The sequence below is a fragment of the Hoplias malabaricus genome, chromosome 18 (assembly GCF_029633855.1).
Source record: "Hoplias malabaricus isolate fHopMal1 chromosome 18, fHopMal1.hap1, whole genome shotgun sequence".
In the NCBI taxonomy this organism is placed as follows: Eukaryota; Metazoa; Chordata; class Actinopteri; order Characiformes; family Erythrinidae; genus Hoplias; species Hoplias malabaricus.
Genome location: NC_089817.1, coordinates 26,120,079 through 26,147,469, shown reverse-complemented (window position 1 = coordinate 26,147,469; position 27,391 = coordinate 26,120,079). Strand labels below are relative to the sequence as shown.

At 39.6% G+C, this 27,391-nt stretch overlaps 1 protein-coding gene across 3 annotated transcripts in view; it reads left to right on the top strand.

The window, feature by feature from the left end:
- Positions 1–27,391, top strand: part of apc (APC regulator of WNT signaling pathway) — a 38,103-nt gene that overhangs the window by 1,360 nt on the left and 9,352 nt on the right. Inside the window, exons 1-10 of one of the 3 annotated variants that reach the window (XM_066650216.1) lie at positions 6,442–6,475; positions 11,759–11,911; positions 20,021–20,105; positions 20,283–20,472; positions 20,868–20,976; positions 21,093–21,206; positions 23,135–23,218; positions 24,957–25,037; positions 26,163–26,261; positions 26,827–27,205. In XM_066650216.1, the coding sequence (XP_066506313.1) occupies positions 11,777–11,911; positions 20,021–20,105; positions 20,283–20,472; positions 20,868–20,976; positions 21,093–21,206; positions 23,135–23,218; positions 24,957–25,037; positions 26,163–26,261; positions 26,827–27,205 (1,276 nt within the window). In that variant the 5' untranslated portion in view covers positions 6,442–6,475; positions 11,759–11,776. Of the gene's footprint in view, positions 1–6,441; positions 6,476–11,758; positions 11,912–20,020; positions 20,106–20,282; positions 20,473–20,867; positions 20,977–21,092; positions 21,207–23,134; positions 23,219–24,956; positions 25,038–26,162; positions 26,262–26,826; positions 27,206–27,391 lie in introns of those variants that run through there. The other 2 variants (XM_066650217.1, XM_066650215.1) reach the window with 2 other exon arrangements.

Below are 27,391 nucleotides of genomic sequence, written 5' to 3'. Positions count from 1 at the left end.
TTATTTATTATTTGGATGACTGAATGGATGTACTGCGCTGTAGAAAACTGTTTTTCTAAAAGGACATGAGATCTACCATTGCCTTTTGTGAGACACGTGGCCAACGATTGATGGAGAGATTAGATCCAAGTTCCTTTTGAGCCTTTGAAGGTCTACATCTTTCTGAGGTGGCTTTTCGACTTGTTTGTCTCATTTATTCAGACAAAGCACCGTGTTATAAGTTGAAGAATGGTTTTGTTTTAGTGGCAGATCTTCAGAACTTTCATGTGTTGTACCATCAACAACCGACTTTATTTTTCTTGCTTTTAAAACACTTTATTTGGACAATTTTCTGTTTATCCAGCCTTAGGCCCAGCATCTTATGCCCTGCGGGTTTCTATGAGAGCCTATGGGACTATGTCGTCTTGTTCAAATGCAGCTTTTAAGTGGTAGGGTTCTTTTATGGCTCTCTTGATAAAAATGATGTCCAGCTACAGTGGCATGTCTTCATCATTTGTTTATCTGAAGAGTCTGAAGAATCATTTACATGTCATCACTGTCCAGTTAATATCACGTATCTCCCTAAATAACTACTTCACAGGGGAAGTGAAAAACCTTTTTTTAGAGTGATTTTGAAACATTTCTATTGGCCCATTCCTCATGACATTTTCACAAATTGTGAAGCACTGCTGCTGTGTTCAAACAATGTAGTGAACTAAAATGGAGATGCATATATTATTAATATGTAATGTAAAATGTCCTCTGCCAGTCCATTAGAGCTTCACATAGGGTCCACCTCACTCTCTTCCAACCAGCAGCCACACAATTTCCATTGTTCCAATCCTACAGCTACACCCTGCTGTGGTCGTTTATGATCCGGTCAGCAACCAGCTACCTTTTAACATCAACATTTACTCAGTGATACGGCCACTGCATCACTAGCTCTTCACAGGGGTCATCAGATAGGCACCTCCTCTCGTCAGTGTTTCGCTGAATTAAGCCCACAACACCTCCAGAAGGCTCAACAGTGAAGTCTGGTGTGTTTTGATGGGACAGCGACAATATATTAGACATCACTGATGTCAGCAGTAGCCATAATGTCAGTAACTTCAGCAACAGAGGACATCTTCGTCAGTTACAATGGACAATTCTCATGAGAGAACAGTAGCGGTAACCAATAAAAGCTATAGCTAATAAGAAAGGTCCCTTTGCAACAAGATGTAACATGACAGTAAGAAGATCAGAGGTTTCAAGGGAGGTGTTGGAATGTGCAGCTACTCTTGCTCTCGCTGGACAACAGTGATGAAAAATGGGAACCGTGTACACTCTGCATTGATGGGATGGTTATATTTCACCTTAGGTTCATGTGAGCCCAGACTTCATAGCATGAAAATAATGGTATAAAAATATTAACATTGAGAATTTCATCTTTTGAACCTTACCTTGCCACTTATTTAGAATAAAATGCACAGACTGACTTTTATGTATTGAATTTCAGCAGATGAGACAAATACATTAGTCACTTTTAGCCACGAGATAGCCTGAGTATTTATAATTTATTTGAATTTAGGACTTGGAACTTAATCTATGTGAATTGCATTCAGATTGTAGGATTTATAGCTCATATCCTATCTCTAACAAACATGTCTCTCATCTAGATCTTTGATTTCAGAGTTGTAAAATGCATGTTATGTATATGCAGTTGAACTTGATTGAATGTGCCAAACACTGAGAGATTCATGAGAGATTCTTTTCACCATCATGGGGACTTGAGTTTACAACCAAGTGGATAATGAATGTTTTTTCATTCTGAAAATGGTTTTACTGAAACTTAATTATATGTCAGAAATGCTCATTTTTGTTAGCTCCCTCATCACTGAGCATTTTCCCACACAAGTTTTAAAGTGTGGGCCATCCCTATTGAGGGCAGCTCTGAGAGAGAGGACTGTTGAACAAGACTCTCTGCCAATGTTCATTTTCAAGTCTTTCAGAGACTCAGACCTAATTTACATGAAAAGAATAAAGCCCACCAGAGTACATCCTCCTCCTTCCAGGCTGTCCATTCATTTCCAAGGTTTTTTAAAAAAAAGTCCAGGCCATTCAGTGTGATTTAGTCTAACTTTGACAAGGCCGTATTCAGCTGCAGTAATTCTTAAGGTTCTAATTCTGGGTGGAAAACTCTGCTACACTAGCAGTGATGCACTGACACAAAGGGGTTTGGGGCTGAATGGTACAGATAGCATCGAACTGTGCAGTCTATAGACATTTTCAAGAAGACTAGCTCTAGTGCACTGGAAAACAAACAGTACCAATTGTCTAATAGAGCAGTATCTCGGACGCACAAGCTCACAATGTACAGATTTAGTGCCCTTAATATATGAGTACATTACTGAACACCGTCATTGACACCATCATTATATATGTAATAATAAACAACAAATCTTACCCAAACCACTATTCCATGACCTCATTACTGCTCCTGTGAATGAATGGCATCAATTCATCAATCCTCTCAGCACCGCTCCAACATCTAATGTAAAGCCACCCCAGTAGAGTAGCTGCTGTACTTGAAAAAATTGTTTTTAATGTGGTGTACATTGTGGAAATTAGATAAATATTAATTTTATTCTTATTTTTTTATTTCATTTATTTATTTTGCGTTCTTTTTTTCAGCTTCAGACCTCAGACCATCAGTTATCTATTTGAAAATATCAAAATGAAGTGTTGTGATTTTTAAAAAAATATATATTTATGTATTTATTATTATTATTATTGTATTTGAGCCATTGTGCCTGCCCCCTATTATCAGATGTTATATTATCTACTGTAGTATAATGAATAAACCAAGATTACCCTCTATCATGCATGTAAAAAGAATTTCATGAGCTGTTTTCATACATGGACTTTGGAAAATATCTGGAGAATTTCAGTAGTTGTACAGCACACCCACAGTATTTCCTCACAGCTGGAAATGTTCTGTGTGCTTTAGTCATGGGGTGGAGTGTGTGTAGTGGTACCTATGAGGAACGGACGGATTCCCCGGAACATTATCTGTTCACTCAGACATTGCACGGACATGATAATAGGGGACTAGCAGAACAATGTCCGGTACAAATATGCCACGTGACATATTTCTGTCAGTTTTGAATGTGAATGAGTGAGCCGGTGGTTTTTAGCTTGCCTAATAGGACACAGAATATTAGAGGGTCATAACTCACCAGTGGATTGATTATTCAGATTGAGACTGGACGCTAATACATGCCCTTAGGTGGATGTGTTGGTTGCAGTTATTGATTATTGTTGGAGGTTATATTTTATGTTGACCTCAGTTGTTCTGTTGGACCTACCATATTAGTGGTGAAGTATCAGATAGACCTGTCATGGCCTCAGTTAGGGCTGGGTGATAAGGCCAAAATGTATGTCACGTTATATTTCTTAATTTCCGTCGATACAATATACTTTACATATTGAAATGAACAGTAAAAATTAACTGAAAAACTGCCAAAACCAACAGGAAACATGACATCACCATCAAACATGAACCTCTTGGCTTTGTCAATATTAATGTTTTTAAACTAAGATGCTGTAAATTACATATATTGAAAATTTGTTTAAAAATCATATATTGTCATTGAAACATTTTATATTGTGATATATATTGAATTTTTGTCCAATCCTATATCTCCTTCAAAGCATTTTAACTTTTTTGCCTGCAGTCCAAATTCCATGTTTTGATCCCAGAAAATTCTTGCCATATTCGCAGAGGAGAGCTCTCCTTCAATACACCCAGCTGTTTAAACAAACACTGGTCTAGTTTTGCTTCCGATTACAGACTGAGGTTGTTTTAACATCTGTCAAAACTTGGGGAAAATCATGAACATGCAATTATATTTTTATACCTACGAAATGCAACATAAAATAGATTATTTATAGCTCAGTCCCACTCCTGTTATTTAAGGGTTCACCTAAACCTTTGGACTTATTACAAGTCATTTCTAAAAGAAAAATCTTTTATTTAGTGTTATATAGTGATATGTATTTTGAAAGCAAAAATGTTCATGCATGATATACTGTATTTATTTAACTATATTAGTTGGTCAAAATATAATGCTTGGAATTTGGTCATCACTTGGCTAATACAAGGCCTCAGTTTTGAGAGCATTTTTGATTTACAGTTTCTTTGAATTTGAGCCAGCTGCATCTCTGTTTTATGTACACCTCGAAATTTACATTAAATTTACTGCATCGTTTTTGATATTTGGAACCAATGAAGCTGGCTAGTACTAGCACTAAAACCAATACATCTGCTGGTTCTTAGTCCTAGGACTTAAATTATTGAAAACACTGATTGCTATTATTTGACCCTATATTCAATTTGATTATTGTGTTTTTCAGTAAGACTTTTACCTAATTTTGATTTTTGTCACTGCCAACATATTTTTATTCTCCAAAATGTACTGGAGTGGGAGCGTATTCTTTATCATTATAGTAGGAGCAGGAGATCAAATGTGTTAAAATCTGCATTTTATAGATGTAAAACGGATTTCCATTTAAGCTGAAAATTATAAAAATTCATGGCGGCACGTTGGCGCAGCAGGTAGTGTCGCAGTCACACAGCTCCGGAACCTGGAGGTTGTGGGTTCAAGTCCGCTCTGGGTGACTGTCTGTGTGGAGTGTGGTGTGTTCTCCCTGTGTCCGCGTGGGTTTCCTCCTGGTGACTGTCTGTGAGGAGTGTGGTGTGTTCTCCCTGTGTCTGCATGGGTTTCCTCTGGGTGACTCTGTGAGGAGTGTGGTGTGTTCTCCCTGTGTCTGCATGGGTTTCCTCCGGGTGACTGTGAGGAGTGTGGTGTGTTCCCCCTGTGTCTGTGTGGGTTTCCTCCGGGTGCTCCGGTTTCCTCCCACAGTCCAAAAACACACGTTGGTAGGTGGATTGGTGACTCAAAAGTGTTTGTAGGTGTGTGTCTGTGTTGCCCTGTGAAGGACTGGCGCCCCCTCTAGCGTGTGTTCCCACCTTGCGCCCAATGATTCCAGGTAGGCTCTGGACCCACCGTGACCCTGAATTGGATCAGCGGTTACAGATGATAAAAGTTCTGTTAGTTCACTGACACAAATGACATTCACTTATGTGTATTTTGTGAGTGTAAAAAGGCAGTGTTTCTCATTGTATTATTTGATACAAGACGTGAAATTAAATATTGAAGCAAATTGTCACTGACTGGAGGAGATATAATTCTTTGTTTTAATATTTTTAATTAAAACTATTGTCATTTGAGTATTTGTTTATTAAAATAGTTAGAGTATTCCCTCCCTCTCTCTTTATCTCAGTGCACATTCCTAATATTTGTACATTACCTAATGTCTGGTGCACAATTATAAGATATTGCAAGCAGTATAATATACATGTGTAATTGTATATTTAATCTTAACTTTAAAGGGGCACATGATGGGGGGAAAAATAACTTTCTTAGAGCATGAGCACATTAATGTGAGTATCTGGAACCTACTAAATAATTTTTTGTGGGCTGCCTAAGTCAGTAAACATGGGATAAAATGAGTCATTTTAATTTTGTGCTGCCTCCTACATCAAGTGTAAACACTTTAAAATTATACCACCCCGAATTTTTTCCACTTACAGCACTGAACTTGCGTTTATATGAGAATGCAAAATGGAGGTTAAACGGAGCAAAACAAAACCCACAAGCACAGAGATATGAGCATTGATTGCAAATGGCGAAGAATGAGAACTGAGTTTCTGCTCCTCACACCTCACTCCTGGGCTCTTGCCATGAACCGAACTGTGGCTCATTCTGAGTTAAAGGAACAGGCCCTGTTCAATTTCTGCGCTGTTTAGACAGGGAGGGAGTTATTAATTAATTAATTTATTTATTGAACAATAATATGCCACAGATGTTTATGAAGTCTGAGGAGACTGCATTAAAATCTTGAATATGTCCAATTTTAACTGAATTTTAAACTGAAAATACAAACATGTAATCAGAGTCTTTTAATCTGAAGCTCTCAGAAATGTGTAATACACCCCCTACCCCCCTTCAGTGTCATAACATCCTATCTGTTGTGATTTGCTGATGTTTTTTTGGCCAACCAAAAAATGCCTAGTTGCCTGAGTGTCAATTAATTCTGATCTGTTATATGAGCATAGATGTTTGTGCCATATTGAACTGTGTGCTTCGTCATATGACCTTCAGGCATAATGACCTGTCACCCACCTCCCACCCCCCATGAGCTCCCAGGGCTGCCACCCGCTCCACCCTTCCCTCCACCCAAAAGAGCTTTAATTGAGTCGAGGGAAAGCAGCTGTGCTCAGAGCTGGACATGGTCCAGCCAGCATCAGCCACTGCAGCACCAGCCTTGGCAAAGCGGGCCTCCTGATTGGCTCCCATCTCTGCCCATGTGACCAGGCAGGCTGGATGCTCTCGTGCAAATGACACAGTTGAAGGGGAGATGGGATGGAGGCTGTCACTGGTATCGAAATGGGGTAGGTTTCTCCGTTTACTCCCCCCACCCCGCTTTTAAGGGGATACAGATTGTACAGACATGGCATCTTGCGCTTCTGTCTTTTCACAGGGATTAGGAACAGCTCCTGCGGGAGAAAGAATAGCACGTTTTGTGTGAATAGCGAGGCGGTTCCTCTAAGCCTTTTGTTTTGATGGTTGCTGGTTGAGAGAGGCAGACAGGCAGGGTGTGGGGGATGTGCATGGATACTGTGATTTTCGCTTTATCTTTGAGAGACTGCAAGCATTCTGCCAAAGGAGAGATTTCATAGCACTTGAAAGCCAAAAGAGAAGAAGGTCCAAAGGAAAAAAACAAAGGCGATTCATAGGGCTTTGGACCGGAGATGAAAATGTAAGCCTTAATAGGCAAGATGGTGGAAAGGAGAAGGGCTGGTGCAAGGGTTTGCGCTGATTTTACCAGTGATGCTCTAACAAAGCAGATGTGTCATGGTGGAAGCTGGGATGTTTTGGTTAGGAATTAACCTTGAAAAACAGTCTGACCCTATTTCCAGGGTGAACCGTTGTTTCCAGTGTCAATTTTGCCATGCAGAACAGGGCTTAAGGTGTGTATTAATGGGAGTAAGCAGTTGCCCACTGTGGCTTTGTGGACTGAAGGGAAGGGCATCCATCCTCCTGCAGCTGACTGCAGGGTTTTTCCAAATGTGGCTCTGCTGAGAGCGGGGTAACTATACTCTTGCATGCTCACACACAGCTCTGCACCTCCAGTGACCAGCTTGAATACAAAAAACCCTGCCTTCTAACAAAATGGACTCCACTTGCAGGTGATCTACGTTGACTATTTGCAGTGCTTATGAAAAATCTTGAGGTTGAATCTTTTTTTTGAGCATTTTAAGTCTGTGGTTAATTGACGGAGAGGTGGATATTGTAAACCTTGATGAAATATTCATGAGGCATATAGTAATCCTCCCTCTTCTTGGTGTTGCTTTTTTTTTTGTGGTTTATCGCTCCCCTTGCTCCTTTAAACCTTTTGTCGTGGTGTCGACCATTTTAGTTGCTTCGTTTTGCTTTGTTGAAGAAAGAAACAGGTTTTGCAATACTATTACATTGCATTGTTATTTAGATATTTATATTGCAATAGTCATACAATGCTATATAATGCTGCAACATTTAATGATAGTTACTTAAGGACAAATAGCTATGTCTACATTTTCAATATAGTCTTAATTGTGGTTTGCTTCCCTGCTGTGGAACATTTTATTTTCCCACCGAGTGTTTATTCACCAAATGTGTGTCAGCAGATATGTGTCAGCAGATTTCTGTGGCAGTTGGCTGCTTCTGCCCGTGATCAGTCCAGGCCATTTGTATAGAGCTTCCATCAATTGCAGGATCATTTTAAATGGCCGTATAATATAGACTGCAGATGTCATTTTAATAATAGGAGGGGACTGTTGTAATTTGGTGGCACTAATTCAGGTTGTTATTCATTTGGCTGAACTGGTGTTTCTAATGCTTTTAGTTTTTGGAGCTGCGGTTTCTGCCCAGCAACCATCAGCCAAAAGCTTGTGTGGAATTTGTATTTACAGGGTATAAGCAGCACTTTGCAGGGCAGATTTTTCATGCGCAAACTTGATCCCATTTTGTATATAGTGGGGTTGATAATTAAAGATTCATATTCTGATGCTTGATGAACATTATAGTGAAATGTAGTTACAGTAGTAATGCAGCATTGCAAAGACATTCTGCTTTTGTAGTAAATACATAAGAGAAACAGTAACCCTATATGGTTATTAAGGACATGGTATGTGTCTTTGCAAGTCTTGTGATTCTTATCTGGTGGATTTGGCTCTGTGCTGCCTTATGTCGTACATGGTAGAGGTGATGTCTGCTCAAGCATAACTAGGGTGATGTAAGAGGACAAAGCTGGTTTACTTTCCCACATGACATTTTATTTTAGTTATTTATTTATTTGGTAACTGACTAAACCTGTTCTCTTCATTTTCCTTGTTTTGCAATTCCAGTCTTTGCTTTTTTATAATTCAGAGATTGAAACTGTCCTACTTCAGCAGAGTAACTGGTAATGACCAATCTACTTTTCTCCACAACGTTTGAACAAAAGGCCAGCACCATTCCTTTTGATGAGGAATTGCTGTGAAAGTCCTCAGTTCAGGTTCTAATATATAACCTGGTCCTACATTTTCAGGAGCCTCTGCATTATTCAAGCTGTTTTTCACTTTGTAATGGCTGGGCACGTAGTGTAAAAAAACACACAATGTCCACCTGACTGGGTAGGTCACGTGGTTAGCTTTTATGGATTAAAGGATGAATTATGATGGAAAGAATGACGAGCATGCCTATGAAGTGAATGGAAGACGAGTTAAGCAAGTGTGTGGTAAAATTGTGGACATCTGTGTAATTTAGAGCCCTCAGCCTGTGCTACTTCCTTGGTTTCCCACACACATCACAAGCCAGCTTTCCATTCCCATCATTCTTATGTTTTCCACTTAGTTCATGTTGTTATTCTGAGAGGAAAAACAGTTCTAGGAAATAAAATACAGCTTGCTTCATACCTGATGTCAGCCATTTTGTTAATGTAAAGGAAAAGGCAAGACTAGGTTTGTCTAATTGACTGTTTATAGGGAGTTCATTAAATTAAAAGGGAACACCGTCCTAAGACGACAGTGCTGTTGTGTGCTGTGGTGCAGTATTTTGTTCCTTAGCCTCATTGGTTTCATCTGAATTTACAATTTTATATTGTCCTCATGTTCTCATATTTTAATGCTCTCTAAACAATACCCAGCATGTATTATGCAAATACATCATGCAAATACATCAGCCATTGGGGATCCCTGTGGTGTCAGCTAATCCTGACTGATAGCCTAGCCACTGATCTTTAGGCTTATTAATGCAAAAAAGTCAGCATTAGTGCAACCTTTATCACCATAAAACATACAATGATTCTGCTTTTATTCAGCTCAAAATGGGATGGTTCACATTTAGGGATGTACGATTAATCGTATTAATATTGAAATTGCAATCTGCAGTTCGCAAAAACTGCTATTTTAATTCCAGACTTCATTATCAAAAACAGAAGCATAAAATGGGGGGTGTTTATCATACACACAACAGAGTGAGACCAATCCGAGGCAACCCTCTACTGTGCCATGTACAAGACAAACACCAAAATTAGCTTAAATGACAGCTGGGCATTCTACATACAGTTTTCAAAATTGAATCTTCTTGATTATAAAATGGGCGGCACGGTGGCGCAGCAGGTAGTTGTGGGTTCGATTCACGCTCCGGGTTACTGTCTGAAAGTTGGTGTGTTCTCCCTGTGTCTGCGTGGGTTTCCTCCCACACGTTGGTAGGTGGGTTGGCGACTCAAAAGTGTCCGTAGGTGTGAGTGTGTGTTGCCCTGTGAAGGACTGGCGCCCCCTCCAGGGTGTGTTCCCACCTTGCGCCCAATGATTCCAGGTAGGCTCTGGACCCACTGTGACCCTGAACTGGAAAAGGGTTACAAATGAATGAATGGATGAATGAATGAATATAAAATCAGGCTTGGAACTAATTAATTGAAAATAATTGTTTAATGCATTTGCAATATTGATCAGAAATTATAATCTATATATTATAATCTCTATAATTTAAAACTGAGATTTAATACCTCTGCTCATATCGTAGTGATGCACCTGGTAATCAAGTCATTTCGGTGGGATATATCCCCCCCCCTTAACAACTCCTGTACCCGTATAGTCTGTTCAACATTGACATAGTCCAAACCTATTGGTCATGGCCACAGAGCAGGTGCAGAGGCAGCATTGTGGCAGTGCAGTGTCTAAGCCTTTGTAAAGCTGTGTAAGCCTCATGGAACACAGCATTTACTGTAATAGGTAGCAGAACAGGAGTCAAGTTGATGGTTAACGTGGAATGATGTAATTTAGTAGCGATGGAGAGACAATCCAGCCTCCCTACCACAGCAGGGCTAAAAATAAAGGAGACTTCAGCAGTGCCCAGATATCTTGTCATGGAAGAGACACTTTACACTCTCGAATTATGTCTCTTTCTATTGTCGTTTGCCTGAGAGATCTGTATTGTTAGTGCTGTGTGGGAGGAAATGGCCAGGGTGCAGTCCACTCTGCATTTCACACACACACACATGCATCACGTGTATATTACAGTTTCCCTCCTGACTCTCATTAACTGTCATTGATTTGAAGAGAATGGTAAACTACGCGAGACTGTAAAAGAGCTGGGGAAAAACTAGCAGCCTGAATGGAAAACTGGTGATACTTGTCTGTAAGGTGAATATTTGGAATAGTTATTGAATTATTGATAGAGCTGGACGAGAACAAGAAAGATCTTAATGAGATATATTTAATAGCATTTAATATTTATAACCTTTATGTTTAGGATGGTGGTGTAAAGCTTACATAGGTTTCAAGTTTCATTCACTAATAATTATCATACATTAATTGAAAAGGGTTTTTCTTTATAATATATAATAGGTGATGTATGTTATTAAGCAGTGTGAGTCAAAAGTCACAGGACACCTTTTTATTTTTTGACATGCTACATGACAACCTTCCCATTGCGGAAAAGCTTCATCCCGTTGGAACACCCCTTGATCCAATATGGCAGCTTTCAAAATTGCATCATGCGAATTGTCTCCTACGACTTTTGACTCACCCTGTAGAATAAAATAAGGGTTACCAGAATATTTCTTAGCTTCAGTAATTCAACTTGAACATGAAAATGGAGCTGATGTAGATGCAGAGTGAGCTTGAAAACCAAGCCACTTGGCTTCTGTCTGTAACTACTAGTACATGTCTCATCAATTCTTCTGTAAATGCCTCATCCTGATTGGGTTGCAGTGGGTCAGGAGCATCGCAGAGCCTGAATGTGTTAAGTTTCGTAAAAATTGCCATATTATTTGATTCTATTTAGCTTTTTATTTTTTATATAAATTTCATTATATTATTATTTCATTGTTCTAGCTTCCTGAACTTAAAAATTCATACATTTGCTTCCAGACTTGCCTTATTTTCTCAACACCTTTCTATGGGCCTTTCCACCTCATTGATTTACCAGGTACTATTCTTCTAGTTTTTAAGCAAAATTTCTTTATCACCCTATAGCACTTTCTCTGTTTTCATTTACCACAACGCTGCTTTATCCTTGTGCATGACACTCTCCTCTATTGCCAGGAGAATTGTCAATCAACGGTTTCTGAAGGGCCAGAAACTCATTAAACAAACCGGATTTACGGCTTTAAAGTCCCTACTTAAGGAACTATCGCCTTGTCTGTGCAGGTCAAGAGGTAGTCCAAGATGGCTGCAGCGTCTTATGATCAGCTGCTGAAGCAAGTGGAGGCCCTGAAAATGGAGAACTCCAACCTGAGACAGGAGCTTGAGGACAACTCAAACCACCTCACCAAACTGGAGACCGAGGCCTCTAATATGAAGGTATGATATTAGCATATGATTTCGTGTTGGTGTGCAAAAGGCCAGTGGTTCCAAAACTTACCCTTCAGTATACCCTTTTTGTAGATAAGAATATTTTCAAGCCGCTCCACTCTGGCGTACAGTGCTAGAACTATGTTTCAGTTCGAGAGAGCGTTTCTAGTCTATTTCTAATTTGATTTGCTGCAGTGCAGTACGAGTAATTGAGTACAAAAAATGTTATACTCTGTTTTACATGGCATTTTTAATGTAATGCTACAGGAATTAATCAGGATTTTCATACAGGAATTGTGTAACATATGTCCAGTAGTTTTGTTTTGCTATACCTTAGACTTTTGGTGTCGGTCCTATCAGTAATTAGTCAACCATTTATACGTGTATCAAAGCTATTGTAATTTAGATTAAAGCCTGTTCCATCAAATGCAATGAGAGATGTAAATCAAATTATTTAAACTATTGGTATTTTCTAGAACATTCATCAAAAAAATAAATAATGGACTAAAGCAAGTTCAGAATCAAATGATTGTCGAGCCTTGTCCTTAATGTAATATAGTGTTCTCTACCTGAATGAAGCTTAGACTCAGGAGTCTGCAAATAATATTTTGTTAACCCCAGTCCTCATCGTAGGCTTAGTCATCAGAGCACATTCGTAATGTGCTTCTTGGAATCAAAGAAGTCTTCCACTTAGCTTTTTACAACAAGACGTCACCCTCGATCCATCTTTTCCACCTGAATGCACTTTCCTTTTGCTAAACCCTGGAACTCGGGGCTCTGTCCAGCTCTTGAGAAGCTTTTGATGCGGAAGAGTCAGCCTGCTAGGTGGGAAACTAGTCGTTTGGATGTGACTTGGCAGCGTTCAGCTAGGGGAGGAGGGAGTGTGACAGAGTAGTTTTTCTAGGCTGGGTGCACGGAGACATTTCAGATTTCTCTTTTCAAAAGACTCCTGCAGATTTCAGAGTTCACCAATCCGAAGGGAATCTGTCACTTTGCATTTAAGTGCATATTGTTTATTTTATTATAATTTTTTTTAGAATTGCTTTTGAATTTGCTTCTACAGTCTTAAAGCAGTTCACAGAACAGGGTGCTGCCGAGTGTCTTTTTCTGTAGTGTCACGTTGGAGAATGTCTGTCAAAGGGTGTTTGTGCCATTTTCTGAAAGCGCATTTGGTGTTGCTAAGGGGTAGGCTTTGAAGCGGAAGCAGATTTCCGCTCTACATCTTCATTCGTTGTCAGATCCTTAAGGGGAAAGCAAATCTTTTTGGTTGGTCCAGCAATTATCAGAGGACTGTGGAAATGACAGACATGGCATGAACTGAGACATCTGCTTTGAGGTCAGTCAGATTAGGTAACCTAGTTACTACATGCTGAAAATGAGCATTAAGCACTCTGAAGCATATGAGGATGAATCATGAATCATGTTTGCTGTGACATTCTTTATATTCATCATAGCGCATCATCAGTTGATTATTCTCAATTCTTTACCTTTCTCCATATTCCTGGCTTTATTTCTCCTTAAGGACATTCACTGCAGTGATGCCTGAACATCATTGCCATAATTTGAGCCAGTGGCTATGCTGTTCTTCAGCTCCTTTCTAGAGGATGCCATCATTGCTAGTAGAGCGAGCAGACGGAATTAATTCTGTGTGAGGTCTCGAGGTAAAAATCTCGGCTCTTGCCTAGGATTATGTAAGGGGTAACGGACATGTCCAAATGCATCCTCCCACATTATAGAGCTGTGATGCTCCAAATGAACTTTCCACATGGGCACAGTGGGCTGTCCCTGATGCCAGTGGTTATGTCAAGTCTAGGAATAATCATACCCTTTAGAGCACTAATGAGACATTGGTTTTAGCTCTGCAGTTTTAGCCCTGACAGATGTGGGCAGTACATTGTCTTCCTGGGGCTATTTAAGTTGCAAGAAATTAGGCTAAGCCAATAAAGTGCCTCTTTGTGTTACATTAGCCAAAAAACTCTTTTTTTTTTGGGGTGAGAAAATTGGGTTATTCTAAGTAAGGAGGTTTAGTTTGTGACATTATATTTGTTTATCATGTTTCCTGTAGCTAGGTATTATTATTAATATTTTTTTTTGTCTGCAAGACGAGAGATTTGTCCACAAGAAATGAACAAATCAAGTGGAGGGGGAAGGGGTGTGCGCAATCTCTAGTTTTGGCCCATTTGCTTTAGAAGGGATTGACTTTAAGCCATTAAGCTTTCTCAGGAAATCATCCCATGGAGCTGTAAATCTATGGTTTGTCCAAAGTCCTAGGTCTCTTGTCTTTAGCAAAATTTACAAAATCCTGATGCATTGCAGGTGTCTTAAAATGCTATAATTAGCACCAAACCATTTGTTTATGAGGTTTAGAAGTCACATGTATGACATTTAGAAGTCCTGCTGACTAACGTTTGTGTAGAAATAATCTTTAAAATGTGTATATAGTGTTAGAAAAAACACATTTGCTTTACTGAGAATGCTGTGTTGTGTGGCTTATTGGTTACATAACTTTTCAGCCAAGCTTGGGTACACATGGCAGGCCGAAAAACTCCCTTAATCTTGGCTGTAGACGGACCAGTCATATTTTCGCTCTCTCTTAAAGGAGCATTAGTCATTTCTTCTTCTTCTTCTTCACCTTATGCAACAGCCATCATACTCCCACCCAGTGGCCTGGATGAATGTATTGGTGAATCTCCAACGATTGTTTTAAACATGGTCGCCCCCATGCGAGGTGCCCGATTTATAGAGTATAAACTGGTTCATTCAGCCACCACGATCACTTCAGTTCTCTTATAGCTAAAATTTAAACAATAAATATTCACGTTCATGAAGTCTTTTACTGTTGGGTGGTGAAATGATGTTGCTCCTTGACATTTTTCAATTAGCTTTGACATATCCTATTTTTTTGTGTGTTGTTTCATCCAGAAGTCATGTTATGATCGTGATTATATTGACCTATATCACCTGTCCCACATTCTATACCCATCCTCCTTTCTTATGTTGTCCAGCCTCTCGATCGAATCCTTTTGAGCCAAAGTCTTGGAACAGCCCTTTTCCTCCCTCACCTCTAGCCCATTCGGGACTTGTTTTAGCCGAGCTTCCTTCCTGGCTTTGTTTCCCTGATGAATGCAGCTCATTTCCGTCTCCCGGCCATTTCCTCTGTCATCTGGCTGCTGGAGACAGACATCTGCAGGCAGACAGTAAACACCTCACATTCATCAATATCACCACTTCCTCTCTCAGCATTGGTAAATTACACTGATAGAGCACAATAGTGGCTTATGCTGTTGTCCTGGATTTTCTCCAGGAAGGACACATGCCTATTATTAATGCATGTTTCAGCAAGGCTGTTTAGGCTGACAAAAACGATAGTTTTGATTCTGTGCAATTCCTCCTTACTTTTTCAGTAGCAAAGCATTTTCTGAATAGCAAGAGCTGTCATTTTTAATTACAGTCTAGATGATCAACAACTTTGCCTTTTGAAGGTTTTACATGGACAATAAAATCCAGAAACACATCGCTTGTGTACTGCGTGTAGTTGAGTTGGAGCAATCAAAAGCAAACAAAACAGCTTTATGCTGTGAAATCAGTTTATCAGAAAATAACACTTGCAGTATTCATTCATTATCTGTAAGCGCTTATTCGGTTCAGGGTCGCGGTGGGTCCAGAGCCTACCTGGAATCATTGGGCGCAAGGCAGGAACACACCCTGGAGGGGGCGCCAGTCCTTCACAGGGCGACACACACACATCTACAGACACGTTTGAGTCGCCAATCCACCTACCAACGTGTGTTTTTGGACTGTGGGAGGAAACTGGAGCACCTGGAGGAAGCCCACGCGGACACAGGGAAAACACACCAAACTCCTCACAGACAGTCACCCGGAGCGGGAATGGAACCCACAACCTCCAGGTCCCTGGAGCTGTGTGACTGCTGCACCACTGTGCCGCCCTCACTTGCAGTATTCGTCAGAAAAAACATTTTCATCAAATGATTCAGCCCTATTTAAGATACAGTTCCAATCCTTATTGGAAAGTCTGTCCACTCTGCAGCCATCTTGGTATCGCCACTTATCAGTTATTTCCAATTAAACTAGATTAGGCTTTGGTATCTTTGAAAAGACAGGGGCCTATGAACCCAAAAAAGAAAACAATAGACCCATACCTTCCTTATTCTTACATGCCGACTACAAACAAAGCCAATGCTACCATTTGGATATGGTCAGTGTCATGGGAACATCACATTCATGTCATCATGAGGTTCCCTGTCACAGTTGGACTACAGTGGCTGTGTTTGCAGTCTTTCTGATGAGTATCCTGGCAGCCCTGTCTTCAGCTCAGAGGAAGCAGTTACCAGTAGTCTCAGGCTTAGCAGCGAATGTTTAATCAAACGAATGAAGCCACGGACTGGCAACAGTGACTCAGTGTTATCATCTGATCTCTGTGCTTTAAACAGCACTAGGCTGAATATCATCATCAATTAGTGGAGGAATGGATTGAAGGAAGCTTAGTCACGGCACAAGAATAGGTTTGACCAACGTGCAGGTCATTCCCTATAAGATGACTCTGTGGTTACATAAGTGAGAAATTTGGCCACGCTAATGCACATGCCCATAGAGAGAACATATTTTATTATATTGATTATACAGTGACTAATCTGTAGCTCAGCGCACTACACACACATTTATTTATTTATTTTTAAACACAGTAAAATATATGTTAATAGGGAGTGTCCTCATCACCACATGAGAGTTCATGAAGTGGCACCTTAGTTGCGGACTTAAAATTGGCCAACAGCTGTCCACCAAGTCCATGAAACTACACAGTAAAACGCCACACAATGAGTTCTCTCCCCGGCATAAAGGCTGAGCCTTGTAGTGTGTCATCTGTCGGGTGAAGTACTCTGAGGAAATCCAATTCCTTAACTTAGAGTTCTTGGCTCCTGTCCTACAGATGGGTAGCACAGTGCATTGATTTCCATTACTGAGAGGATAGGATGACGTTCTTAAAAGTGTGTGGTTGAGCTCCAGCCTTGAGTGCATCTTCGACACGCTGAGTTTCAAGGGCATCTGCCGTCCCTTCTGGATCACTGTAAACCGAAACCACGTCTGGCGTTAAACAGTGAAAACAAAAACCAATTTATCCTTATAAACCATGTGCGTCAGGAAGAATTAGTGTGGATTTGGATGTTTGAACAGGTTCACTGGCTCTAATTGTCTGTTTTATACTGGACATCTGCTGATTTATTTATAGGTTTTACTGCCAAATTCAGTACACAACATAGTTTTCTTGGACATTTTGGAATACCACCATTACACTAGGTTCAGACAAGTTGCTCTGTAGCTCTAGATTGATAACGTCCAACTACAGTCTCGTTGTGATTTTGATGTTTGGACAGCTGTTATTGGGGTATTGTTTGATACACTTTCATAGCTCAGTGCGGTTCTGTTTTTTCCATACTTGTGTTCCAACAGGAAACTAAAGGTGTTTGACCCGATTGGGGGGAAAATAGAAGAGGATCCAATGTGTCAAATTAACAATTATTTTCACTAAAATTACTTTTAAAACCCCTACATGTATGTGCCGTTATATTCCTATGTAAGTGTTTATATATTGTATAAGATATAATATTGTGATTATATGTGGGACAAAGAGTCAGGTTGTTTTTATGTTGGCACATGACTGTTCTCCACAGTATTTTTGGTTCTTCCCCCAAAGTAGTTGTTTATAACGTTGAGCCAAGACTAAGTACAACCAAAACTGGCCAAGAGGGCACACGCGTTTTTGTGCTCTGTCTGGGCCATCATCTCTGACTCAGAGCATGGTAAAAGGTCCATGATCATATGACCCCCCTCTCCAATAATAAAGCTGTTGTTTCCAGAGTCTGCTCGGAGACGTCACATTCAGCTCGCGAGGAAAACACCAGCGTCACAGCCTCCAAATCACTCCTGTGGCTTTGTTTTTGCGTGAACGAAGAAAGATGAACGGCTCGTTTCTGGTTGACCTTTCCTTTTCGGACATCTCCGGCTTTCAGCCGGCGCAACGATGTGTGTCTGTGGAGGTCAGAGGGCCCCAGACTCGCTGACCCTGGACTTCAGGGGAGGGGAGGCATTTTCTCTGAATGGGAAGCAGCTGTATTCTGCATGAGGCTGTGGGTCTACTGGGTAGGATGGGAGGAAAGAGCTGCTTCCTGAGAGGCAGCCTCATTGCTGGGGGCTTTTGCTGCTGCCTGTTCCCTGGATTAGCTGCTCAAACCCAATCTGCTGGATGTAGGATCATGAGTGGGCTTGATTTCTGTAATGGAGCTTTTATGCTGATAGCATTACAAATGGCAGATGTTAATGGATTACTGTGAGGTTGCTGTGGGGTTTTCTGTGAAGATGCAGGGAAATAACAACAAGCTTTCATCTAAGCAGTGGGTGAACTGGGGTAAGTACCTAGATGTATTGTCTTGGTGTACGATAGGGACTACATATGTAGCTAAAGTTGGTTGATAACACAGTAATAAACACTTATATTTTGTGGCTGTGGGCTCGTGGCACTGTATGTTGAGACATTAGGAGGTTGTTGTCGTTTCTGTCCTGTTACTGATTTGACTGATGCTTTCTTCTCGTTCTTGGTGGCTTTATTAATGGACTGAAAAATGTATAGCTTGTTTTTCATATTTCCTCTGATTTTATTTTCAGCCTTAGTGGTAAACCACTGTTATGTAAATGTTGTTAAGGAAGTTAGTAGTACCAGAGTGCTGGATTATTTAAAAACATAGCCAAAATGTGTATGTTGTACATCATCTGTACCTTTTTTCAGCTGCAACTGAGATTGACTTGGGCTTCATTTGTTGTCAGTTAATTTAATTTATAGCACAGCAATGCATCTGTGACTACATCTTTACATATTGGAACAAAGCATGATATGGTTGTATTCCTATGCAAATAAAAACAAAAATAAATTCTGTTTATACAACAGAATGATGAGAGCACTGTAGGTTTTATAAGAAAAGGCAAATAAATGTTCTTTTGAGTATTAGGGCCTGATAAGTGTAAGAATTAGGGTTGATATGAGAGCAGTGCCGTGTACTGGGCCACTGGAAAAATGCTGTTAATTGAAAATGATGGTATAAAAGAACTGTAACTTGATAGATTTTTGTTCCATGCCTCTCTAGTAAATGACTGCGAGGGACATGAACACCCCAACAGAAATGTGCTTTTTCTCTCTCTCTCTCTCTCTCTTCTCCTCTCTCTCTCTTCTCCTCTCTCTCTCTCTCTCTCTTCTCCTCTCTCTCTCTCTCTCTCTCTCTCTCTCTCTCTCATGCCCACAGCACAAACATTCTGGCTGCCTCTCAAACTTCACCCTTTATTTGCGATTCTCACTTACTCTCTAATGTGGTAGGATGCAGTGTGTGATGCAGCCTCTGTCGTTAGTAGTGATGTCTTGAATAAACAAATGAAAAGAAACAACAAAACTCAAATATTAGTCTGAGCAGGACATTAAATTGAGGAGTTGCTAGTAGTTTTTCTTTAAGAACCTAGAGTCCTGATTAAAGCTTATTGTGACCATGCACTAGAAGATCGGACCTAGACTGCCTGGTATCATTAAGTATTTAAATTTTCGTTTACCCTCTAAAGGTTCGAGTAGTTTGTGTGGATGATTCTTACAGAACCGACTAAGAGTATGACTTGTTTCTCCTAAAACACAGTAGGTCTAAATGCCTGTATCTATGCCGACAGTAGATTGTGTTTTATGATATGCTTATAAAAGGGCTTAACAGGAAGATCAATACCTTTTTATAAGCTCACATCCATAGATGTGCAATCACAACATTAAAGAATTAGCGAGAGCACATTTGTAGGACTTCAAAGCAGTTTCGTGCTTCTGACAGAGAAGCTGTTTGATGGGACTTCAAAGCATCGGTGGAGGTTTTCTTCTCCTTCACCTTATCACAGCCACTTTAACCTACAGGAGAAATGAGCCCAAAATATTTCCTTTCTTTTAGTCTGGTAGTTTGCTTGATCTCTGCAATCTAAAGATCAGGTTTGATGCATGAAATGTCTAATGTTTTATGCGTGTTTCACATCAGAGAAGGAGGAATAAAATGTCAAAAGAAAGTTCTCTGTTTGGTGCAGGAGGTGCTGAAGCAGTTGCAAGGAAGTATTGAAGAAGACTCAAAAGATTCTCAAGGCCAAATCGACTTGCTGGAGAGACTCAAAGGTGTGTGATTGTGTCTTTCTTTACAAAGCATATACGATAATGAAGTCTATTGTTTGGGCTTCTACAGAATAAAAGGTTGTTGCTTAGAAGCTTCAGTATTGTCACTGTAGTCTAGAGTTTAACCGTAGCTGACTTTTTATAAAATTGTATAATCACTGTTTTTGATCAATTCTTCAGAGATAAGTCTGGACCCTAGCAGTTTCCCAGGAGTGAAGCTGAGACCAAAACCCTCCATGCAGGGATCAAGCTCGGGGCGGTCTGCGGACAGCAGTCCCAGCCCCAGCCCAATGAGCTCCTTCCCCAGGAGAGGAGTGGCCAATGGGGGCAGAGATAGTGCTGGATACCTGGAAGAGCTGGAAAAGGAGCGGTAGGTACCAAGAATTATAATGATAAGTAAACAAATTTTGGTTTGCTGCTTTGAAGTTGGTCTAATTTCAGGAAGTCCTTTAATAAAAAGCTCTTATTCACTGTGTGTATGTATATAATATACAGACATACGTTTATATAATATATTATATATAATTAATGCCACCTAAGCCTAGACCTTCACTGAAAGGGTCGGTCAGAAGTTTCATCTGAGCCTAAATTTGGGTTAAGATTATATTTATCACCGGTGCTGGATATAACAGCGGTGCCCTGTTACTCTATTAATTCCCAGTTGACATGGACACCCCTGTTTCTGTCGTACAGTAACAGCATGTTTCAGTCGTGTATGATGCTTATCTGCTTATGGTAGTTGCTTATCTGTCTTTGTTTTTTCAGGTCCTTATTGATGGCAGAGCTGGAGAAAGAAGAGAAAGAGAAGGACTGGTACTATGCCCAGTTACAAAACCTCACCAAAAGGATTGACAGCCTACCACTGACTGAGAATGTAAGTTTCAAAAAAAGGGATATTTTAAATGCAACTTGCTTGAAGAGACAAACAAACAAAGTAATGTGCTGTTGTTTGGAATGAACTACTCTGATGCAAATGCACACTTTGTGCAGTTTTCATTACAGACAGACATGACTCGAAGACAGCTGGAATACGAGGCTCGACAGATACGGGCAGCAATGGAGGAACAACTGGGCACGTGCCAGGACATGGAGAAGAGAGCACAGGTGAGCCACAGAGAGGGAGGGTAAATGCCCCTCAGAATACACAATATTATATCATAGCCTTAAATCCCTGAAGTACAATTGCTGCTATTTGGAGGAGTGTTGCCAAACATAAACAACTTGAGCACAAAAAATAAAACTATTGAGGTTAGCAAATAAATTGCACACCAGCTGATGGACTCATGTTACAGAGAAACAAGTGGCACGTCCATAACAGGGTTTCCGGGAGAGGAATAAAAAAGATTCAACCAGTGTTCCATCAACTTTTGTGTGCCAGACAGCATAAGGCTGTTATAACTTTTTCAGTAAAAGCATTTTAACATTTATTAGCTCTTAGTAGTGTAGTTTTGACAACAGTCTGTTAACAGTAGCAATATATCTGTAGTCCTTACTGCTCAGAGACGTTAAGCAGAGAGGGTAGTGACCTATTTTAATGAAGCTGAAGTCACTTTCCCATTTCCCCATCACCCACCGAACCCTGGGGATATGAGTTCAGCCAAAGCAATGATGGTTTTGTCACAGTGCATACAAGCAGCAACCTCAAATTTAAATGTTTATTTATTATTTTTTTTATGTACACCAGATTAATTAGAGTATTGTTTTCAAATTAAATTTGGAATAAGCCCACAGCCACCTTTCTCAATCTCTCTCAAACCCCACATCTGCAGCTGTGTCATTTTAAAATGAATATATTCCATAGTCTCAATTTCCACGTCTCAGTTTCTTCGGTCTTATTCTGAATGCTTCAATCTCCAAATCTTTTCTGATGGTCCTGTGATTTAAACAAAAATATAAACAAAAAAAACAACAGGTGATATAGAGGTGGAGGGTGAAAAACAGGATATAGTCAGTAACATTAAACAAAGGGGACCTACAACGCACAAGGCTCTCAAAAGCACAAGGCAGGAGTGTCGCGCTAATTTACCACTCTTTAATCAGAGCAGATCTATTTGTCTGCCAGCTTTTATGAGTTGTGTTATATAAAACACTAGATATGACATGCTAAACAGAGCTGAAGAGGATTCCATAATGTCTGAAAGTGCTTTACTAATTGAAACGTGTTAAAATTAATAAGCTTTGGTGGAAAGATGCATTTTTACAAGTAATTACTTTAAATAGATAATTAGGTTTATTATTTAATGACTTCTGGTTCCTAAAATGCTTGAGGCACTAAATAAAACATCATTTTTTATTGTTTGTTTGTTTGTTCTGAGGGTAAATTATTGAAATCAACACTGCTTTTGAGTTAAATAGGGATTATTTTAAAGGAATTGTACTCTAAAATATTAAAACAACTTTCCCCTGTACCCCAAAGATTTGTAGCTGTAAAGCAATGGAGAATCCCTTGTTAGTTTTTATTTATTTATTTATTTATTTTAAATATAAATTGGTTTTTAAGCTTCAGTGGGAAAAACAATATGTGCAAAATTTACGACAATTAAAACACGTTAGACAATTGACAGTTTGTTGATTCTGGGCAAGGAAGAAAATTTAGTAAAATTTACCGAAAAAAAAAAATAATAATAATAAATTCAATATTCCTTTAATATCAGAGGAGTACTCTAGTTCTGAAAGCATCTATAATGTACAGTATCTATAATTTAGGACTGTTTGTTTACATTTTTAATAGTCTCCCCCATGGCCTCCATTTGTAAATCAAGTAACCATGTATCTTTGAAAGGTGTTTCTGTCAAATTTTTTTGCGTTTATACTTTTAATATTAAACTTTGACTTAGTACATTCATCTTTAATCTATTAACATTTCCACCTCTATTTTTTTATATTGTTTGACTTTCACATCCATGTTTTTAAAATGCATTTACAAAATGTTATCAGAGAAGTTCTACAGTTCAGTTAAATCTCTGCATTGTCATTGCATATAAGATTCATCTTCAGTGTTTATATAAATATTCTCTGATTGATCTCTTCAGGTGCGTGTTGCACGAATCCAGCAAATAGAGAAGGACATGCTGAGGATTCGGCAGCACTTACAGTCACAGCCTGCAGAAGCTGAGGTACAATGTACACTCCCAAATATCACCAGCAGTCAGCATCGATACACTTGAGAAAACAGAAATCTTGACTGTATTAGTTAAGACTTAAGAAAATATCAAATATCGACAAGATTTAATATTTCACTTGCATTGTCTGGTGTCTCTCTACTGAAGGAGGAACAGCAGGCTGTACTGTTTAGTCTTTATTAGAGGAGCTCAGCGCTGGAATTAGTTGTAATGACTTAATGACATTCATAAACCGGCTATTGATAGTTCTGGTGCTCCTTTGTTCACATATAAATAGCACTAGTCAGAAAAGACTACGTCTAATGTATTTGAACTTGGGGTAGATATTTCAGTTTTGATCAGATTTGGAACACATGGTTATTTTGTCTAAGCTTTTAGTCGTATCGAGAATCTTAATCTCCTTATTGGTCTAAGACACAAAGCTCTATTTCAGCCTCAATTTATTTCCTATTTCACTTCTAATCCAATTGTAAAGCTAGTGGGGTTTTGTTTCTTTTCTTTTTTGGAACACAGTAGATTAGTATTGTATCCAATGTTTCGTTTATACTTTAAATAAAAGCCAAGCATGTGAGAGGACGGAACTCTGTTTGTAAAGTGAGTGTGTAAAAACATGTAAAATGGTTTGTTAAAGGGTTGTGCATTGGGAGTTTGTTTATAGTGTGTTAGTTTATATCTGAGAAATGCAAGTGCAGCTAAGTGCCTTATTTTTAGTCCTAAAATTAATTTGCATATAGTGTTAATAACTACTTTAACCTAAACTTAGGAACATGCTGCAGGAAGTTTGTCTTCAAACATCCAGAAGGGGGCACTTTCACTGGTGTTATTTATTGGCGAAATGAAGTGCTAATGTTTTCTCATTGAACATAACATTATGTGTTAATGTAAGAGAGAGTACAGTGTTTATTGAAGACATGAAATACAATCATCAATTAATAGCTGCTTTACTTTGCCCAGGAAATGAGTGTGCACTGAAACGCTGATTTCTGTCACTCGTCTTGTAGCTAGTGGAAATATTTTGCAGGGGGGAAGGCTACATGAATTTTTCATTGAATGAGCATGTGTGCTAAATGTAGACTCTTTGGGTGACGGAGCATGAACAGTTAATGTGACTTAGCCTCCAGATGCACAGGTCATGGGCCGTAATGCTTGATGTGGGGGCCGATGATTGAGTATGCATTAAGTACTGCATTATCTCTGAGGGATTATGTTACATTTAAGTAATGTAAGGCGTAAGTATACATGAGCACAAATATGGCTCTGGTTTCTGATGTGTACACATGCAGACTGTGCAGAAATGGTGCATAGAAACGAGTGTTTGTCGTGCATGTGGTCCCCTTTTCGGAGAACAAATCCTATTGGACACATTTGATTTCCCTCCCCCTTTGTTGCTTTTAATCCTGCAGGCTGAACGTGCTGTTTATGTAGGTCAGGAAGTGGGAGCCTGATGCTCTTACAGCTGCTCTAGCCTAGTGACTAGTGAATAATTCTTTATTTCTCCCTCCCTTTCTCTGTTGTCTTTTTTTATTCAAATCCTCTTTCTTGTAAGAAACAGCAAGTCCTATATGGCCCGGTCCAGAGTAACGTTTCCATCTCTTGTCTAATGGGTCAACTTCTTTAATCTCTCATGCTTTTCCCTTTACTGATGTGGGTCACTATCTATACATGATGTCGTCTTAGCTGCATTCATTGTCACCTTCTCTAGATCTTCTAATTTCTTCTCTCCTGCCCACAGGCCAAGCACGAGCTTGTGGCCCAAGCTGAAGGAGCTCAGGCTTCAGGGGATGCTGGCATTGTGAGTGGAGCTTGCTCCCAGGTAAGACTGAAAGGTTCATATTTACATTTATTGGGATAGTGGAATATTAAGAGTCTTGCCCAACGATGCTTACTGGTGTAGAGTGGCATGCCTAACCCAAGCCTAATGCCTGAAGCATGTTTTTTTCGTGGTTTCAAACATGTTCATTGATTTTTATATCATTTAAAGGAATGCAGATTTCCAATAACTATTTTAAGCTTTACATTGGTACAGCTGACTGTGTAATGGGGCCTTTAACCTGCTTATACAGGAGTTGGAGAAGTCTATGTGGTGGTCTTCTTGTGCCTTCATTTATAGAAAATTATAGCAGTATTGAGCAGATAAATCACAATTAGATATTTCCCTTACTCAGCCCTATGTATTCATCTTTTGATGCACATGCCTTTTTAGGAAAGTGGTTTTTTTGGGCTGTAATTTGGGCAAAAAGAACAAGGGAGATTTCTTTATTTATTTTTTAATACAAAGGCTTTTTAGTGTAGGCCAGTAGCCCCAGTGTGCTTTGAATACTAATGGTATTAAAACAAATGTCCTGGAAATGTTGTTTCTCTGGGTACCAGAGCCCAGCGGGGCTTTGAAATTCCCAGCACAGAGATGGGCACTTTTCTGAATTGCATGCTGTTTCTCTCTGGCTCACTGCTTTGAGGTTCAGTAGCATTTTGCAGACAGATGGTGCCAGTGATGTATCGTTGGATTAGGTGTTAGGATCAAGTGTGACTCATGGACCTCTTACTTTGCAGAGTTAAGAAAGCAAATGTTCCTCTCAGTACACTGTTTATTTGATTGATTTTCACTTTGTTCATAGCCAAGTTCCTATACTTCTCACCGCTGATGTGTACATTTTAATATAGTTTAATTTTTATTAGAACATTTAACATTCATTTAAAATATTTTACTTTTTATAAAGTTGTGCTTCATAATTTTCCTCTGTAGTTACAATGTTCACCCCAAACTAAACTTAATCTGACGTGTCTGTCTTTAAACATCTAAAACGATCATATAATGCGCTGATACAATATTAATATTAATTAATTAATGTTAATTTGTTTCGAAGGTGTTGCAGATTTGAAGGACATAAAACAAAGGTTTGAAATGCAAACAAACAAACAGAATTTGTATTTCTGCCAGGGCCCAAGTCCTCGAGTGGATCACGATACAGCCAGTGAGATGAGTAGTGGAGGGAGCTACTCTGTCCCACGGAGATTGACCAGCCATCTGGGCACCAAGGTAAACCAGAAAATATTAAAAGTATTTTTTTAGTGGTAATAAGTACTTCTAAAATGTTATCATGTAATATGATACAAGAACTCATATACCTGGCTAATGCAACCATGTGTTGTTTTACTGCATTTACTTAAGACCATGTAAACACACGTAATCTTCTGTATGGGGTTATTAAATGCATCTCATTTGTTTACATAGTTTACTGGAAATCTCTGCTGCTAATCTCACTGCTAAAACTGGGCAAGCGAGTAGAGCTTCTAAAAAATATAAAGACACTGAAGAGAATTGAGGGAACCAACCCAGTAACCAATACCTTTTTTTATCAGAGTTTAGAAGAGCCACACTACCTTTTTAACCTGTAAATAATCAAGAAATATATGTACTGGACTGCAGTGAATGGGGGAGAGGTTTTATATGAATATGTGGCAAGCATGTTCATTAATTTATAATTAATAACAATTGCCATATTTTGTCGAAAGGCATGTCATCATCACTTAGATCCTTTTGAACTAGATGTGGTTTTATTCCCTTTGGAAGAGTAAGGAGGCCATCTTCTTGTTGGTTGTAGGTTGAAATGGTTTACTCCCTGCTGTCCATGCTTGGGACCCACGACAAAGATGACATGTCCCGCACTCTCCTGGCCATGTCCAGCTCTCAGGACAGTTGCATAGCCATGCGTCAGTCTGGCTGCCTGCCGCTGCTCATCCAGCTCCTTCACGGCAACGACAAGGACTCTGTACTGCTGGGCAATTCCCGAGGCAGCAAAGAGGCCAGGGCCAGGGCCAGTGCTGCACTACATAACATCATCCACTCTCAGCCAGATGACAAGCGTGGCCGCAGGGAGATACGGGTTCTCCACCTTCTGGAACAGATCAGGGCTTATTGCGAGACCTGCTGGGAGTGGCAGGAGAGCCATGAGCGTGGAGTGGACCAAGATAAAAACCCAAGTAAGCCCATCCTCCATTCCTCCCTTCATGTTTTTCCTTGCTATTTATTGTTATGCCAGTTTCTGCTGTAACATGTCAGGAATAGCTTATGGGTAATATGATCCATTTGACTGTTTTTAATTTTAGTTGAGGTAGGAGATTCTTTAAATGGCAGCCTACAATGGATTCTTGGAAATGTAGACGCAA